At 49.1% G+C, this 16999-nt stretch overlaps 1 protein-coding gene across 1 annotated transcript; it reads left to right on the top strand.

The window, feature by feature from the left end:
- The first annotated feature begins 8030 nt into the window (after positions 1-8030).
- Positions 8031-13379, top strand: Dmrt2 (doublesex and mab-3 related transcription factor 2). The gene is made up of 3 exons (XM_055614229.1): positions 8031-8570; positions 9971-10073; positions 12322-13379. The coding sequence occupies exons 1-3, from the start codon at positions 8031-8033 to the stop codon at positions 13377-13379; spliced, it is 1701 nt and encodes a 566-aa protein (XP_055470204.1).
- The last annotated feature ends 3620 nt before the right edge of the window (positions 13380-16999 follow it).

Below are 16999 nucleotides of genomic sequence, written 5' to 3'. Positions count from 1 at the left end.
GAGCAGGGAAACTGAGCGAGCTTCCTGTTGAACCTCGACAGGGGAGGGTTTATGCAGAAGCAGCTGGAAAGAGGTTCACCTTCCGCCCCCAGGGTCACTGCAGCAGCTCGCTCCTGCTGAGAAGCTGAGGGCGGAGTTTTTGTTCTCTCGCTCTTCTGGACCCCGTTGCATGGATCAGCCTCTCAGTCGGACAGAAAGTGGGCCCTCAATGATTGTGACTCCTCCCACCTTCAGGGTCAGCGCAAGGAGTGATTTTTCCCGGTTCTTGCGTGTAGAGGCTACAAGGCAGCTTGAAGAAGTAATCACGGCACACAAGGAGGCAGACCGCGTGCACGAAGGGTCCCTTGGGCAGAGCCTGCCACCCGATAGGCTCGCCTGGCAAAGCTAGTGGGAGGAGCGAGGAGGCGATCCAGTGGCCACTGCTGTCTCCTAGGCCCTGAACATCTCTGCGCTGGGGGTGGCCGCCCACAGCGCCCCCAAGCGGCCTCCGTGTGCAGTGCAGGCACTGGCTTTAGGGACGCTTGGACCCCTGAGCCACTGGTCCCCAGGGATCCGGGCGTTTTGGGGACTACTCGACTGCGGAGGGGATCAAAGCATTCTTGTGGAGCCCGAAGCTCGCGAGGCTGCCTTTTTTGTTAGCCTGCTTTCACCCCGTCAATAAATTTTCTACGAAAGAAAGGGCAGGGGTGGAGGGCTTAAGGGGCTCTAGGTGGACGGGAGAAGGGGCTGGAGTTTCCTGCACCTGCGCTCCTGCCACGTTAAATCAGCGTGAAGCAAGTGACAACTCCTAGCTCGCCCCTTTGCAACGGCTCGTCTCCCATGCAACGCCCGCCTACTCTCTGGGGGTCAGCCCGTTCAAAGGGAAGATTTCCTCGGCTCTTAAAGTTTATGTAGCGCCTTCGTCGTAAAGGCGCGCTCCAGCTGGCCTGAGTCCCTTTTTCCCCTTCTCTCGCTTCCCTACAACCCCCAGGAGAAAACACTCAGGCAACACTCTTCCTTTTTTTTTTCTTTCTGTTTTTGTTTTTGTTTCACTTCACCCAGACGTCTTCAGAATTTAGGAAGATATTTCAGCAGTGATCTAATTCCGTTTCGACCCCTTCACAACGCAGAAGCCTCACAGGTGATGTTGAAGAAAATGAGCCAAGGTCAGGACAGCTTTAGTTGGCGAAATTGTAAATAGAACAGGATCCCCAGAGACCTAGTTTCCATTGCCACCCCACCTCCCCGTCTTTTCTTCTCTCCCCTCTTTCTTCCTTCCTTTTGCATCCCTCCCTTGCCACTTAGTATATGGATGAAAAGAATCCCTTTTAGGCTAGCCATGTCCCCTTTTAGGGCCCGCGTTTTTTGCCATTTGATTGGAGACACAGGATCACACTTCGGTCACCCTGATGTCCTGGCTCATCACTTCTTATCTAGACACAGCCAAGTAGAGTTCGCTTCCCTCTTCTCTCATACTTTCCTCAGCCCCACACATCCCCTTAGAGGCCCTGGAGTCTGTCCTGGGCCAGTCACCTCCCTGGCTGGAGGAGTTGAGCAGCAAAGAAGGAGACTTCCCTCTCAGCAAGCATGCTGCTATTCAGAAAGACTTCCTGGATCTATAGTAAGAAAAATATTTTGGTCCTCTGCAGAACCCAAACCCAGATCCCAGAGTGAACGTAAGATAGGGCTAAAGAGGTGTATAATTGGCCTGCTGAGTTTTTGCTTAAAATCCATCCAAAATAGGCCTAATCTAGAAACCACAGGGTCACACACAGGTTGTGATTTGTGGAAACTCTTTTGGCCATTGGAATGAATCCCATCGGGTTTAAACTCAGGGAGTGAGTTCTTTGTGAGACTGGGATCACCTGTCCCTTAGCGATGGATTTGGTTTTCAGATCAGCCTCCCCCTCCCCCCTGGATCAATAGCAGAACTATGCGGCAGGAGAAAGTCACCAGTTGATTCAAATCAGTGCCAAACTATTTCTTTTTTTTTTTTTTTTCTCCCCTTCTCTCCTCCACATTCTTGATCTTGTTAACCTGGGCAAGCAGCCATTGCTGTACAACCGCTGTGCAGTTTTTTTGTGTTTGATGGAGTAACTAGAAACCATTAAGTCTGATTCCTTCAGTCTATGCTCCCGGACCTGAAGGGGCAGGCTGGGGGTTCATACAGGAGGAAGGTGCTTCATTCTTCCTGTAGCTCCTGCAGGACCAACACTTTGCTCCCCTGCCTCTCTTGATTCCCTTCCACCTTGCTGGTTAAACTGCTGGGAAAATATGAAGAGTGACATGAACGCTAAGTGTGGGCAATATCTAACATTGAACTGTCATACTCCAGCACAGGGGTAGGGGATAGAAAGTACGTGTGCTGAGCGCCCCCCCGCCCCCATAGGGGTGCATGTACAAGAAGGTACATGACACATACGATCTCCTGCCTGCCTTCTATAACAAGACCACACTGGGGTGCAACCTAGGTCCCAACGCCTCCTGGGGAATATTTGGCATGAGTATTGAAAGGACAAGATAACTGCAGTCCCCTCTTCTCCTGGCTGCTATATGGCCTCCAAGTGAGCTGAGCTCAGCCCTACCTCCTGTCGTTGGCCCTCAGAGGCTGCCTGGGGTCAGAGCAGGCAGGGTGGCATACAGACCCTCAAGGAAGATACACTGCAAGTTTGCTTCACTGTGTGTGAGATTCTGCATCCTACCTCAGTGCAGCACTGCCTCCATATTGCTTTGCAGCCAGCCCCCTCCCTGCCCCTGCAAGTTCTTGATTAACTCCTCTGGGTTTCAATTCTCCTTAAATGCATGAGCAGAAACAGAGCTGCTGCTCCCTTTCTGTTTTCAGCGTCTGCCTCACCCAGCTTCCCTCGGAAGGAGCAAGAAGGAAAGAGAAGGAATGAGGTTTCACTTGTCCTTTGCTTTTTAGGCTCTGCCCAAGCAGGGGAAGAAGGCACGCTAACCACCCTGGTGCAGAACAGCTACCTCCTCAAAGTGCTCTTCACTCACCTCCACCCTCACCGAGTGTGACAGGTCGTACATCTAATTTCAAAAAGTTAAGTTGGGAAATCATATCTCTGTGGTCCCATCTGGGATTATTTATTTCACCATGTCCACAGCCAGTTAAAGTTGTCAGACTGTAGGACACCGTGGCTGTCCACAAGAGGACGTGGGTTTGAGGGCATCTCTAAAGAAACTGGAACCACAGTTAGCCACAGCAAAGCCCTTATACCCAGGTGCCCAGAAGTGCCCAACAGCCAGTCACCACCTGGCACTCAGGGTTAGGGTTAGCTAGGTGGTTTAAGCTGCTGCTGCTGCTGCTGCTGGTGGTGGTGGTGATAGTGGCCTCCCAGGTTCCCTCACTATGTGTCTTCAGGTTTGGTTACCTTAGAGGCCCTGGGCCTCCTTGAACAAGTGGAAACAGGGAGATTCAAACAGGCCTTAGGTGGGAAAGATGGAGTTGCCCAGCTGGGTGACTCAGGGACCAGTCTAGCAGAATGTGCTCAAGAAACTGTTCAATGTATGGAAGCCAGTCTGACACATACTTGCCTTCTCTGAAATTTATTTATTTGTTTTTGGACAGATGTTTGGAGGAGGCAAGCAAGCCACTCTTACCAAGGAAAGATCATCTTCTCTCCTTTTTGTTCATCCCCTTTTGACTTTTTGAGGGCAAGCTTATTAGCTGGTGGGGGCAGGAAGGGGTGTGTGTGTGTGTGTGTGTGTGTGTGTGTGTGTGTGTGTGTGTGAAGGTAGCCAGAAGCAAGCAAGGATACTGTCCACCTTCACCTACATGAGTCAGCAGGGGAAGAAAGCCAGCTCCACAGATAGAAACATAGTGGTGCCCCAGAGCTCAGAAAGCCCTGGAAAGAACTGGGCTTCCCGACTCCGTGTTGGTTTTCAGGCTCCTTTAATGGGTTTGTTTCTTCACCGAAGGATTCCTAAATCCAAGAGGGTCTGTTTTAGAAAGAATGTGTCCACTCACTGGACACAAGTGCTATCCCTAGGAGAAGGTCCCACTGTGTGACCACAGTCCTTGTTAGTTGAAGTTTTCATATAGCAGGCCAAGAAAGGTCACTCTTCTCAAGATGCAGAAAAATAATTGACCAAGGTCACAAAGCCTGTGGAAGAACCAGGTGACGCTTGCACTGCCTCACCCCTATTCCCTCTGAATATTTAGTTTACTGAACAGTCTGTGTAGCTGTGGAATCCTTTGGCAGTGGGAAAAAAAAGGCATGGCTATTTACTCCCAGAAGAAGAGTACACAATTTCACTTTTAGTATGGGAGTGTCTTGGACTTCCTGAAGTTTGTCCTAGGATAAATCCCCACCCTCATCCCTAGAACCATCTCACTTTCCAGCCACTGGTGGGAAAGTGGTTCCCTGGGGGACTCCAAGACCAGAGGATGTAATTCAACAAGATCTTGATTACAGCTGCACATCCCGAAGGGCACAGATGGCGGTAGAAGAAGGGAAGGCACGCAGGGGAAAGAGGCACTGTGGAGGGGGAGTGCCCACTGGCAGACAGCGATGAAGTTAGTGTCCTGTGCTTTGCCAGGAGGTGCTGGAGTGAGAAGATGCTCCTGCCTCCCCACCCCCACTGGGGGAGTCACATCCACCTGCAACCTAGCCCCAGAACACTCCCAAGGGCTGCTTCTCCCAGTTTGTTCCCCTAACCCCAAGTCCCATTTCCCTGTTTTGGCCTCATCTGACTGGTCCATGCACACACATACTATTTGTTTCCCTCCGCAAGCGCTGTTTAAAGTTTGAACCAGTACAAGGGCTCCACAATCTGTTTACTTTCAGTTCAGGAAGCAGCTACCCACGCTCTCCTCCCCTGTTCCCTCCTCCCCCCCCTCTCTATTTTTCTCAGCTCTGTTATTTAAAATTACTGGTGAAAAAAAAAAAAGCTAATTATTCTATCTTCTTTGTTTTCAGGGGCAGTACAAGCCACAGATAAAAACCCAGCCTGCCATCCACAGGATCTGGCAGGGTAGTAGCGGTGGACTTACGTTCATTTTTAATGGGGGGGGGGGGGAAGGCTGCACGCAAACAGCCTGGTTGCAAAGTTAGACAAGTATCCTGAGTGGGGGGTGTGTGTGCTGAAGAAAACTCAGCATGACTGGACAAAAACAAAGCAAGGGACAGAAGACCTGTCGTGCCTCTCTGCTCCTAATTCCAAGTGATAAAGTCTGAAGGGGTGCAGGAGAGCTACGGAAACAAAAACAGAAACAAAAGCAGCAATAACAAAAAGTAACCAAGAAAACCACAGCAGACCATTGAGAGTATTTCCAGCGCAGAGCCGTGGACTCGCTCCTCTCTGTCACTTCAGGGCACAGAGGCTATCCAGGTCCAAGGTTCATGCCCCAGTCCCTGGCTTTATCCGCGGACAACGGGTCTCTGAGGGCTCCTCGCTTTCATCATTGGAGAAAAAGGAGGTTAGAAAATACGTCTCTACTGTCGTCAAGAACTCAAACGCTCCCACCCAGGTTTTTTTTTTTAAAAAAAAAAAGAAAGAAAGAAAAAGAAGAAGCGTTTTGGTTAGATAAGACAGAACACAAAAGGCAAAGCTCATCGGTGTTAGTAGGAGGTGCTGAGGGAGAGGTACCCAAGGCTGGTTCCTGTGTGCCTTGGTGAAACTGTCTAAGGAGCCCCCCCGAATTGGCCCGGAAGGCCCCCCACAGTGACGTGAAAAAATCTACCGGGAGCATTCAGAAAGCCATCTCCACGAACGCAGCTGGACATCGCCTCCACTCTGGGGAGAAGCGCGCACCAACGCGGCTCCCGCACCCCACCTAGGAGGAATTTAGCTTTACTAAGGGCCGGACATTACCTGCGTTTACGGCTGGCGGTCAGTCTTTGTTCTCTTCTAGGCGAGCTTGATTGACTCCGAACTTTCTGACGGGTTCGGGTGAGAGGAAGGTTACAACCAGCTTCAAAGTTTTCTCTCTTCAACAAATATCCGGCACCGGTCTGTCGCAGGTCCAGGAAAACGACAGTCCGTTTTCTGATGGACTTTCTAACAGTTCAAGCAAAGGGCTGGATTTAGAGGTGAGCCTAGAAAAAGCACGGGTTTTGAGATTTTAAATTCAGCTTAACAGAATGCATCATTGCTTAAGGGACTTCTTTATGATTCGTGGGAAATGTAACTTTGTTTCAAACTTTTTTTTTTTTGCGTGTGAAGAGTATTGTGAGAGGGAAGAAAATTAATTTCCTTTATAAACACTTATTCACGCACAACAAAGAAGATTTTTAAAAAGGTTTGTATAAACGCATGCTTAGATTGAAGATTTTTTTTTTGTTTCTAAATTGCTAATGGCGTGGATTATTTCCACTTTCTCCAAAGTGGACCACTAATAACAGGAAAATGTAGGTGAGCTGTGGTCGATCGACACAGCCACCCGCCACGCAAGCTCTGTGAAAGCAAGGAACTGTTTTTTTTTTTTTTCTTCTTTTTTTGCGCTTCAGAGTTGTCCACAAAATGCATGTATTTGTAAGACAACTGGGCGTTGTCCTGCAAGATAAACCTGGACTTGTTCATGCGGAGAGAAAGAAGCCCGTGTGTCCCTTTGGAGTGGCCTCCTGCCGCCCTACGGCGGATTGAAGGTTAAATAGCAGAGGTGATGACACATTGCTAGAAACCAACGCTAACCCTTCCCATCTCTGCCTCTCAGTTACCTTCTCGAGAACAACCCGACGCGTAAGACTCAGCTGGTTCCCTAGTCCGTGAGATGATTCGCCGCCGCCACGGCTGCCCGCACCTTCGGGTTCGGCGGTTCTAGAGCGGCAGGGACCCGGCTGCAGCGAAGGGAGGCGGGTGCACTCCGGCGCCGCGGCGCTGGGAGGGAAGCATCCGCTGTGCGGAGGAGGAGGAGGACGCTCAGCCCCGGGGCTTGCTCCGACCAATCGGCGGGCACACCGCCTGACAACCGACCAATCAGAGGGCGCGGAGCTCGGGGGTGGGGGTGGGTGCGCGGATAATACTAGGAAGGGGAGCCGAGGCCCGGGGCTGCAGTGAGCGGCACCGCGCCGAAGGCGAGCCGAGTGCGTCCGGCGCGCAGCCCAGGGTCCCAGCGCCACCCCTCCGGGTCCGGTTCGGGCCAGGAGTGGAAAGCGAGCCAGGCCGCGGAGGAGAGAATAGAACTTGGCAGAATTTGGGATGTACGGAGTGAGGCTGCCGAGGACTTGACTCGCCCGCTGCCTCTGTCCCTCCGCGTCACCCAGTGGGCTCCGGGCCTCCCATTTCAGATCGCTCCCGCTGCTTGCGGCTCCCGGGGACAGACCCTAAAGCTGGCTGCCTTTTCACTGGGTTGCTAGCCCCGAGCCTCCGAGTCTTGGTGAGTGCTGGGATGTTGCCGCCGCTCGGGAGTCAGGGAGGACGTGGGACCTGAATCACTGTCCCCTAAGGCCCTCGCTGGCTGTTTCTGGTTGTCTTGCCTTGGAAAGGAAAATCAAGTTCCGTCCACCCCGTGCAGCCTGAGCGCTGCCGATGCTCAGCTGAGGCCAGCTTCTGCGGCTTTGAGGCTAGGGTCCTTCCTCCCTGTGCGCGCGTGCGGGCCCTCCGACAGCAGCCCAGCGTTGGCTTAGGGGAAGGGGAGGGATGCGAAGGCCTCTCCAGAGTCTCTGCGGTGGCGTAGGTCAGGGAGGGGCGTTTGAGAAAGGTAGCTGTTCCTTCGACATTTTTATGTGCACCGTGGCCGTGTGAGCTGGCTGTGGAAAAAAACAAAACAAAACCAAACCAAAAAACCTTGACAAGTGGCTTAGATTATCGAGTGTTCAGGGTCCGTGGGTGACTTGTCTGGAAAGGCCAGACAGGGCTGCGGCTAAAGGTCAGGTGCACTTGGAATTAAGTAAAAGACGACCTTCGATGTTGGTCCTCTAGACCCGTGTGGCCTGTACTGTAGGGGTAACTCGGGGGGCGCGGGGGGGGGGGGGAGGCTGGCCTTGCAGAAGTTCTGGGCCCAGGCTCAGAGAGGGTCCCTGATTGCGGGGTCTTCGGGCCTCTTTCTGTCTCCCTAGCGTGCGGGCAACGGAGCCGAAGGAGAAGGCGAGCCCAGTGCCATGACGGAAGGCCAGGCGCTCCCCGGAGTCGGGGACTGGGAGATCGACGTGGAGAGCCTGGAGCTGGAGGAGGATGGCCGCGGCACCCCGCCGCGGGCCACGCCGCGGGGACCCGGGCCGTCGGCGGCCGACGGGGACGGCGAGGAAGACGAGGACGAAGACGAGGAGGAGGACGACGACGCGGAGGACGAGGCTGACGGCGAGGAGGCCGGCGCGTCCCCGGAGGTGGCGGGCCGGCCGGAGCAGCCCGGTGGACCGGTACCCAGGCCACCCCCTGCGGCCCAGGCGCTGCCAGCCGCCGCCGCCGCCGCGGCCCCCGAGCGCGGTGCCAGCGCGGGGGGCGGCGGCGCCGAGCCGCGCAAACTGAGCCGCACGCCCAAGTGCGCGCGCTGCCGCAACCACGGCGTGGTGTCCTGCCTCAAGGGCCACAAGCGCTTCTGTCGCTGGCGGGACTGCCAGTGCGCCAACTGCCTGCTGGTGGTGGAGCGCCAGCGCGTCATGGCCGCCCAGGTGGCGCTCAGGAGGCAGCAGGCCACCGAGGTGGGTGCCGTCAGGCCCGGGGTAGGTGCCCAGCCAGGATTGGGGAGGCCCTTAGCAGCAGGGAGCTGTGACCCTCAGCCTCCGGGTCGCCAGGAAGGAGAGGCGCAGACGCTCTGCCCACGGGGCCAGCCTGCGGGCATCGCTGCAGAACGTGCTGGGCAAGTCTGTCAGAAACCAGAGATGAGGCTTCGGGAGTAATTAGGTCTATTGGGGACACTACGGGAAAAGTCACAAAAAAAAAAAAAAAATTTCGGGGAGGGAGGAGGGTGGTTGTCAGTGCGGTGCGCACTGTCCTGTGTTAACAGAGCCCACGGAGGATGAATCCAGCCTACGGTGGCTGCTGTCACCCTATCTTGGTACTTGGGCAGAGCCTGATGCCCGTTTTCTGGATGAGACCACAGTGCGGATGGAGTTAGGAGCCCCTCAGCCCAAGGCTGACCTGCCCGGAAGTAATCCCAGCGGTCATTGCTCCCTGGTGCGGCTCTCTTGTGAGGAGCCAGCATTTCTCCTTGAGTCTCCTTTGAATCCCGGAGTTTACGTTTAATTGCGTTCCTGCCCTTTTGGTGCTCCGAGGAAGCGATGGAGGTTTCACAGAGCCTCTTCTCAGCCCCAAGGCTAGGCGAGGTTCTGAAACCCTTATTACTGTTACTATTGTCGTTGTAGTTTCAAGGGCTGAGGGTGGGCTCTAGGTAAGTGCTCCGCAAGTTTCCCCAGGCGCGGGAAAACTTTCGGCTTGACCTCGCCTGCTGACAGGTGCTGGCAGCTCACGGGAGGTGGCCAGCGACTCCAGAGGGAAACCTCCCGATGGGAGAGTGCTCAGGTGGCTCAGGGCCTGGGCTTCTTTCCGAGTTAGGAAAGCCCTTGCTGGGCTTCTTGGTAGCCCACTGGGTTGGGAGCAAACTGGCAGTGGCCAGAGGGCTCTCAGGCTGGGGTCCTCTTAAGAGTTTCTTTTTCGTCTCGGTACCTCTGCCCCCATCACCCAGAACAAGCCAGATACAATACCCTCAACCTCTGACACCCTATTGTGTCTACGACACCTAGGAGTGAAAGCGCCCCGTCCTTTGGTCCTCAGAGGCTGGTCCTGGGTCCCTTTAGCTTAGTGGATGCACCTTGGGGAGGCAGCCTCCCCCCAACACCCTTCTTCCTAGGCCTAAAGTCTCCTTGACTGGATCTCACCTCCTTCTAGATGTCTTCTTGGCTACGCTGAGATTAAGGGGCGCTCCCATGATTTTTTTTTTGGAATACTATCTTTTATTATTATTATTATTATTATTATTATTATTATTATTATTATTATTATAAGAGATGACAAAAACAAATTCATTTTAGATTGGGGAGAGTTCTAGAAGCTTTGCGGACGCCCCTCCCCCCACTCTCAGGATCGTTTCTTGTATTTACAGGACAAGAAGGGGCTTTCCGGCAAACAGAATAATTTCGAGCGGAAAGCAGTATACCAGAGGCAAGTCAGGGCGCCGAGTTTGCTGGCCAAAAGCATTTTAGAAGGTAAAATAACGTCCAGTTGTCCTTTGGCTTTTTAAGCCGAGTTGAGGGACGCTGATTATTTAGCCGCATGACGTATGTGTTAACCCAGGAACTCCTATCTGGAAAATGCATGTCACCTACTCACAGAGACTTTTGCCACCGTGATAATATTATCCTCTGACCAGTTAATGTCCTCCCGGGCAGGGGCTCGTAAGAACTCACTGTCAAGTGATCCTGGAAGCCACGGATGGAAGAAAAACAATTAAGACTCCCCTCCCCCCTCCCCCATCCCCAACTCTCTTAGTTATTGAAGGAGTTTAATGGGCAGAGTAAACCAAGCAAGGAGATTACAGCTCCTGTGACCAAGAGTCACCTCTAGCCTCAGGTTTCACTCTTCAGCGTTGAACTGTTTTCCTTCTTGGCAGCCTAGATGATCGCTGCATCCTTTGTTAGTCAAGGCTGTAGAGTGGGAGAGGCTTTGAATCACACAAGCCCACTGGGCAGCTGGCAGTCGAATTCTCCCTTTGCCTTCATTTTCCACAAATCCTAGAGACATACTAATTTTTCTTAAAATAGTGACGATTTTCTAAAGCACATGGGTTTAGGCATGGCATTTATTTGTTGACTAGCTAAGCAATGCGTTGGCTATCACACCATTTTCCTTAACATTCTTTACATTTTCTTTACCTTTATCTAAAGTGAAGTTACATTTACCTTAACCACTGTCACTTTCTGTAGTTCAGCTTAAAAAAGAAAGACTTCCTTCCATGAAGTGGGTAGTTGAGGTCTTTCTTTCTCTTTCTCTCTCTCTGTCTCTTTCCCTTCCTTTCTTTTTTTCTTGTGAGGTTTCTGAGTTTAGCTAATCCGGAGTGGTTTTCAAGTTTTTGTCTCAGCCTGTGCTGTGCACTTCTGACCTTAGAAAGAGTTCTTGACAATTCAAAGTGAAATTGGTTGCAAAGTGGGTAAACATTTATAACCATAGGGACCACATTGATAAGTTGAAATTTTGCCAAAGCAAGTTGAGACACTTGAGGTCTCAATGGAAAAGTCAACTCAAGTAAATAACTTTCTGGCAAACACTTAGCCTAGTGGAAACAATAATTTTCAATTTTTATTTTGTTTGTAAATGAGTATAATGGGTTTGTCACTGTGTAAATACAAACACTACACTGGGTCTTTCAGAAAAATCTGTTAGTGGTGAGTGTTTGGGAGTGGTCAAATGCACCCAGAATTCTATTTATGTTATAGTAATTTTTGTTTTTGATTTTGTCTTCATTCATGAACTGTGCATGACTTTCTCTGCATCCTAATGAGTGTGTGTTCTGCCCTTTTGGTATCTGGCCAACATGAATGAACTTCGGGAGTGGGGAAGGAATGCTTGAGAGCTGTTATTTTCAGGGTAGCTGGAGATGTCTTTCCCTCACCTGCACTGTTTGCCTTGCTTTGTTTGTTCTAGGGGTTCAGGGTAAGCCTGGTGACATTGTTAGCTGCACAGTGTGTTTGGACTAGTTAACAGTTCTTTTTAGTTTTTCTTTGCTTTTCTGTATCTTTAAGTCTTTTCTTCTTTTTCTTCTTACTAATCTTCCTTAACTTTCTCTTTCTTTTTTTCCTAGCTCTCCTTGGACTATTCCACAGCTGTAACAATGTGTACATAATGAGACATCTTTAGAAAATAAAAATGTGACATCAGCTGTAGGTATAGATATCTTTTATAATAATCCAAAAAAAAAAAGATGAGATGGGCAATGAAACATTATTAAAATAAGGTGGACAGATTCGTCTCTCGCTGTCTATGGATCTGGGAAGAATATTAAAATCTCAGTCAACATGGTCCACTTGCTGAGGCAAGCAGGCATACCTATACAAACAAAAACAACGGCCTCTGCCGTGTGGGCCCCTTCCTCAAAGAGAAACCATACTGAGTCAAGCCTATACTTTTGTTTTCTTTTTTTCTTTTTCTTTCTTTTTTTTTTTTTTTTTTTCCAAGACAGGGTTTTTCTGTATGTAGCCCTGGCTGTCCTGGAACTTTGTAGACCAGGCTGACCTTGAACTCACAGAGATCCACTTGCCTCTGCCTCCCAAGTGCTGGGATTAAAGGTGTGTGCCACCACTCCCGGCTACTTTTGCTTTCTATTTTATAATATCCATGATATGAAATTGTAACTGGCTCTCCTGTGCCCTGTGATGATGATGCTTTTGCCTTCTGGATTTCCAGCTTTTTCCGGTCAGGATGTTAATCTGCTTTCCTCACAACCCTTGCTTATTTTAGGCTATCGCCCAATAACAGCAGAGACTTACCTAGGAGGGACTCTTCCTCTACCTCCACCTGTTAGTGACAGAATGAGGAAGAGAAGAGCCTTTGCTGACAAAGAGTTGGAGAACATCATGCTGGAGAGAGAATATAAAGAGAGGGAGATGTTGGAAACCTCCCAAGCTGCTGCCCTGTTCCTGCCCAACCGTATTGTGCCTGGACCTGAATACAGCTCCTACAAAAGTGCCTACAGCCCCACCGCAGGGGAGCCACCGAGCAAGGACTTCTGTAACTTTTTACCAACCTGCCTTGATCTCACCATGCAGTATTCAGGGTCTGGGAATATGGAACTGATTTCTTCTAACGTCAGCGTGGCCACAACTTACAGACAATATCCCCTGTCCTCACGGTTTTTAGTTTGGCCCAAGTGTGGTCCCACTAGTGACACCCTTCTCTACCAGCAGTACCTGTTAAACACTACCACTTCCGTCCAAGCCCTGAAGCCTGGGGTCAGCTGGGACTTGAAGGGAACCCGAGTTCAGGACGGGCTTAATGCAGAACGTGACATGATGCCACCGAAACTGGAAAGCTCCCTGATGCCCCCTCATCTACCAGAGGTCTCAACCTCAAGAACTGACCTCCAGGCTCACCAGGTCGTCCCAGAGAGGTCTGCCTTCTCCTCACCCGGGCGGAATTTCTCACCCATTGTTGATATGGACTGCCTGGCAGCTCAAGGGCACGTCTTAACCAAGATCAGTAAAGAAAACACTAGGCATCCTCTGCCACTTAAACATAATCCATTCCATTCAGTATTCCAGCAGACGCTCAACGACAAACCAGGCCCTGAGTTGAAAACACCATTTGTCAAAGAAGCCTTTGAGGAGACCCCAAAGAAACACAGGGAGTGTTTGGTCAAGGAGAACCAGAAGTACACATTTACAATAGACAGATGCGCCAAAGACCTCTTCGTAGCCAAACAAGTTGGGACGAAACTCTCAGCAAACGAGCCGCTGTCGTTTTCTGTTGAATCTATTCTTAAGAGGCCCTCATCTGCCATCACTCATGTCTCTCAGTGAAAGGCTGCTTAGATGGAAAGCTGGATTTTCTCCAGTCTCAGAGGGTTCTTTGCAGATGCCTTTTCGGTTTTTAAAGTTAAGATGTTTGTATAAGGAAATTTTTAATGAAAATGATGATTCCAAAAACCCTATCTATTTCCTTTGCATGTATCTTTTCTTATCACATGAATATATTTAAAAGATGAAAACTGCTTACTATGCAAATTGTAAAGTTCTATGCTTTACATAGCACTCCAAAAAGCAATAAAAAGAACATTTTCTAAAGACCCACTATTTGTTGAAGCAGACAGCTGTCTCTGTCTAGATGAAAAAGCTTGTGTCTTAGAAATGCATGCTTTATTTTTCTAGGGGGTGGTCTATGTACTTTCAAGCACTCCTAATGGTTCTTGTCTCAAGAGAATGCCTATAAGCTTATAATGCTTTTGTTTGTATTGTTTTAAATTTGCTGGTAGGGTGAGGAAAATTCAGGGCCTCACACATGCTGGGTGCATGTTCATTCTCCAAACTATATTTCTGGTGCTTCTTAAAGGATACATACATATATGACATATATGATATATAATATATATTGAAGCATATCAATATCAATTTAACTTTTCAAGATGTAGGCAAAGTGAGCTTGAGGGGAGGGTTGGGACTATTTGCATATTCATGGAACTTTAATGCCATGTAGTTTGACAAAGTTTAAATAACTAAAAAAGGAAATCAGGTGCAACAAGGTTATATATTTTTGATAATGTGTTTGGAGAGGGATGAATGTGAACTTCTGAGCTCGTTTCCTCCTCAGGTCAGGCTCTGTATATTAAGCCTTAAGCCTCCTTTCTAGGAAATGCACATACCTTTGAACATTTCCAGTTGTTTTGAACACACCGTGTCTTTAACTTGCTGGCAGTCACAAATAAGTTCCCCTTACTGGGTGCAGTCCATGTAGCCCACAGTGGTGTCAGATCCCCCTTGGCTCTAGTTCACTATTCCTGAGGGATTGGTGTCAACAGTCATTTAGATGTCGGCCCTGTCAACTCTCAGCTGGTCCCTAACTACCGGTTTACGCCTCTCACACTGCACCTGTGTCAAAGGCTGTCAGTGTCATTTTCTTCTGAGATTAAAAACATCTACTATTCAGATATCGTCAACAGACACTTGCTGAACCCTGTGGGTGTTTACCACAGCATGCAGGCAGCTTCTCTCCCGTGCCATTTGTAAATTCCTTGTTACCCTCTTGTTTTGCCTAACAGATTATTAAGTGTTGTCTCAGAAGTTTGATAAATCGAGTATGGGACGTTTGTGAAGATACTGATCTTACCTGCTCAGTGTGCGCAGAGCCCGGGGTGCTTACTACAGGAACCAGGCTGTTCCTGTAATCCCAGCCCCAGGAGGTGGGGGCAGGAGGACCGGAAGTTCAAGGTCCTCCTTCGCTACATATCAGCTGTGAAGGCAATCTGCAGCTCATGATACCCTTTGTTACACATCTGTAATCCCAATACTTGGAGGTTGGAGGATGGTGATGGTGAGAGGAGGATAGTGTGTTCGAAGCCTTCCTGGGCTACATAGCAAGACCCTGTCAAAAAAAAAATTACACACACACACACACACACACACACACACACACACACACACACACACACAGCAAAGCCTACCAGATAAACACAGCGTCCTCACTGCACTTGTGGACCTACAATCAAGTTCAAGTTTTAGAGCTAATAAGATGGCCTAGTGGGTAATGTCATCTCACTACAGAAGACAAGGGTTCAGACATTTCACCTAAAGGGCTGCCACGGCGCAAGTATGACTATCAAGACCATTTTGGGGCTTGTGGAAAGTGACATGAGTTTCAACATCGTAAAGGGTTTCTCGCTCTTGAAAACACTTAAAAACGATGGGAAATATTTGTGCTACCGATTATTAGCCCATGCAAACCTCCAGAGATTCTCAGGGTTGCTGCTTAAAATTAGCGTCAGTTTCAAAAACCCAAGCCCAAACTTAGGTTGATTTTCAGTTTGTACTTGTAAAATAATACTTGGGTTTGTTGAGTCAAATTTACTTACTGTTACTCTTGCAAAAGCCAGAGCAAATGGAAGCCTGCCAGCGACACAGAACTGAAAGCAGGCAGAAATTTCAATAGCTGTTGAGGATTATCATTAAGTGGAAAAGGTGTTTTCCAGCCAAGTCTGCTCCCGTGTTAGGACTGCCTTCAGTCACCTGGGCTTTATCGGCACAGACGCTCATTTTTGTTTCCCTATTGACGATTTGCCTTTTGTAAAAGCCTTAAGTGTAAACTGAACACTAGACTCCACTTCAGTATCAACTCATTAGAAACAAACTGTACTAAAACGTCTCAGTGAAAGGGGGCTCTTAATCCAGAGATGGATTTGTTCTCCCCTCCCGACTTCTACCAGGAACCCCTCCAGGGTCTCCTGCAGAGCAGGCTGTAGAGCAGAGAAATAACCTTGAACCTCTAAGCCTTCTGCTTCCATGTCCTGAAAGCTGGCATCACAGGCCTGTGCTACCATGCCTGGGTTTACATGGTGCCAGGGATGGAATGCAGGGCTTCAGGCACCTTAGGTGAGCCCTCTACCGACTTTGGGAACTCGTAATTTTGAGTACTCATATTTGTCAATTATTTTCCCTTTTGTGTCCAATGACCATATTGGGACATCTTCTTTGTCCTGTCTCTGGATCATTTTAATCCTATTAAGTGAATCCAGTTGCCTTGGCTATTAGTGGCTTTTCTCACAATTTGAGTGACTGGAATTTTATTGTCCTTGAATGTTTATGAGGGTGAGTACTTTTCCTGGCAAATTTATTAGCTCTGCTGTAATGATGAGTTCTTAGAATTTCAACCTACCAAATCTACCATCAGCCACGTAATCAGAGCTTTGTTCTTGGCTGGCTGTTTGCTTTTTAAAATCACTGTGTTTCCCTGAAAGCTTCCAGTCTTCAAAGAACTCTGTTTTTGACATACAAAGCCGAACTCCCAATTCACTTTGATCACTTTCTATGCTCAAGGTAATGGATAGATTTGGCTTGAATCACTTCTTGAGAACTTAGCGGCTAATAAAACATTCGCCCTTTCTCTCAGCTTAACTCACAATACAATAATGCAGTTTTAATGAGTCGTTTTCCTTCCATGTCAATTGATCAAGTGTTATTTTTTGCTCTATTTGCAGTTTTCAAAAGCTGACAACAGTGTTTCTCAAACTTTAATGGATGGTTGAATTCCCTGGACCTTTGATCCCACTGGTCTGGGTGGGCCTATGGTTTCTAGCAAGTTCCCAGATCTTGATGCTACTGGCTTCAGACCACAGTTCCAGTAGCAAACGATTGCATTTCCATTCCTTTAATGCACATTTAATACAGTGTGCTGTGGATTGGATAATAATGCAATGGTAATATTAGCATGAATAATTCCATATACACTAACACTGAAAAACAATTCCCTTTCTGCTAACCCTTTGGTGGCTTGAGTAGGTTAAGATCCAGGCAAAGGTCGCAAAAACTGCATTCATCTCTCCTGAGGTAGGTGACCCTGATGGTCTAACCGATTCCCAGTGGTTTCACCTCTTGACATTCTCACCGGCTTAACACCACCACAGTGGCCGTGTTCCCGGCATGTGATGCTT

This window comes from Psammomys obesus, unplaced genomic scaffold, assembly GCF_907164565.1.
Source record: "Psammomys obesus unplaced genomic scaffold, mPsaObe1.curated_primary_1811, whole genome shotgun sequence".
In the NCBI taxonomy this organism is placed as follows: Eukaryota; Metazoa; Chordata; class Mammalia; order Rodentia; family Muridae; genus Psammomys; species Psammomys obesus.
Note: the sequence above shows the minus strand (reverse complement) of the source record. Positions and strands in the feature narration are given on the sequence as shown.

What these genes read in the sequence shown, in the direction of transcription:
- Dmrt2 (XM_055614229.1), top strand. Translation starts at nt 8,031, where the DNA reads ATGACGGAAGGCCAGGCGCTCCCCGGAGTCGGGGACTGGGAGATCGAC. An exon ending in GGAGGCAGCAGGCCACCGAG is followed by an intron (nt 8,571 to 9,970) that starts GTGGGTGCCGTC and finishes TTGTATTTACAG; the next exon opens with GACAAGAAGGGGCTTTCCGG. An exon ending in GGCCAAAAGCATTTTAGAAG is followed by an intron (nt 10,074 to 12,321) that starts GTAAAATAACGT and finishes TGCTTATTTTAG; the next exon opens with GCTATCGCCCAATAACAGCA.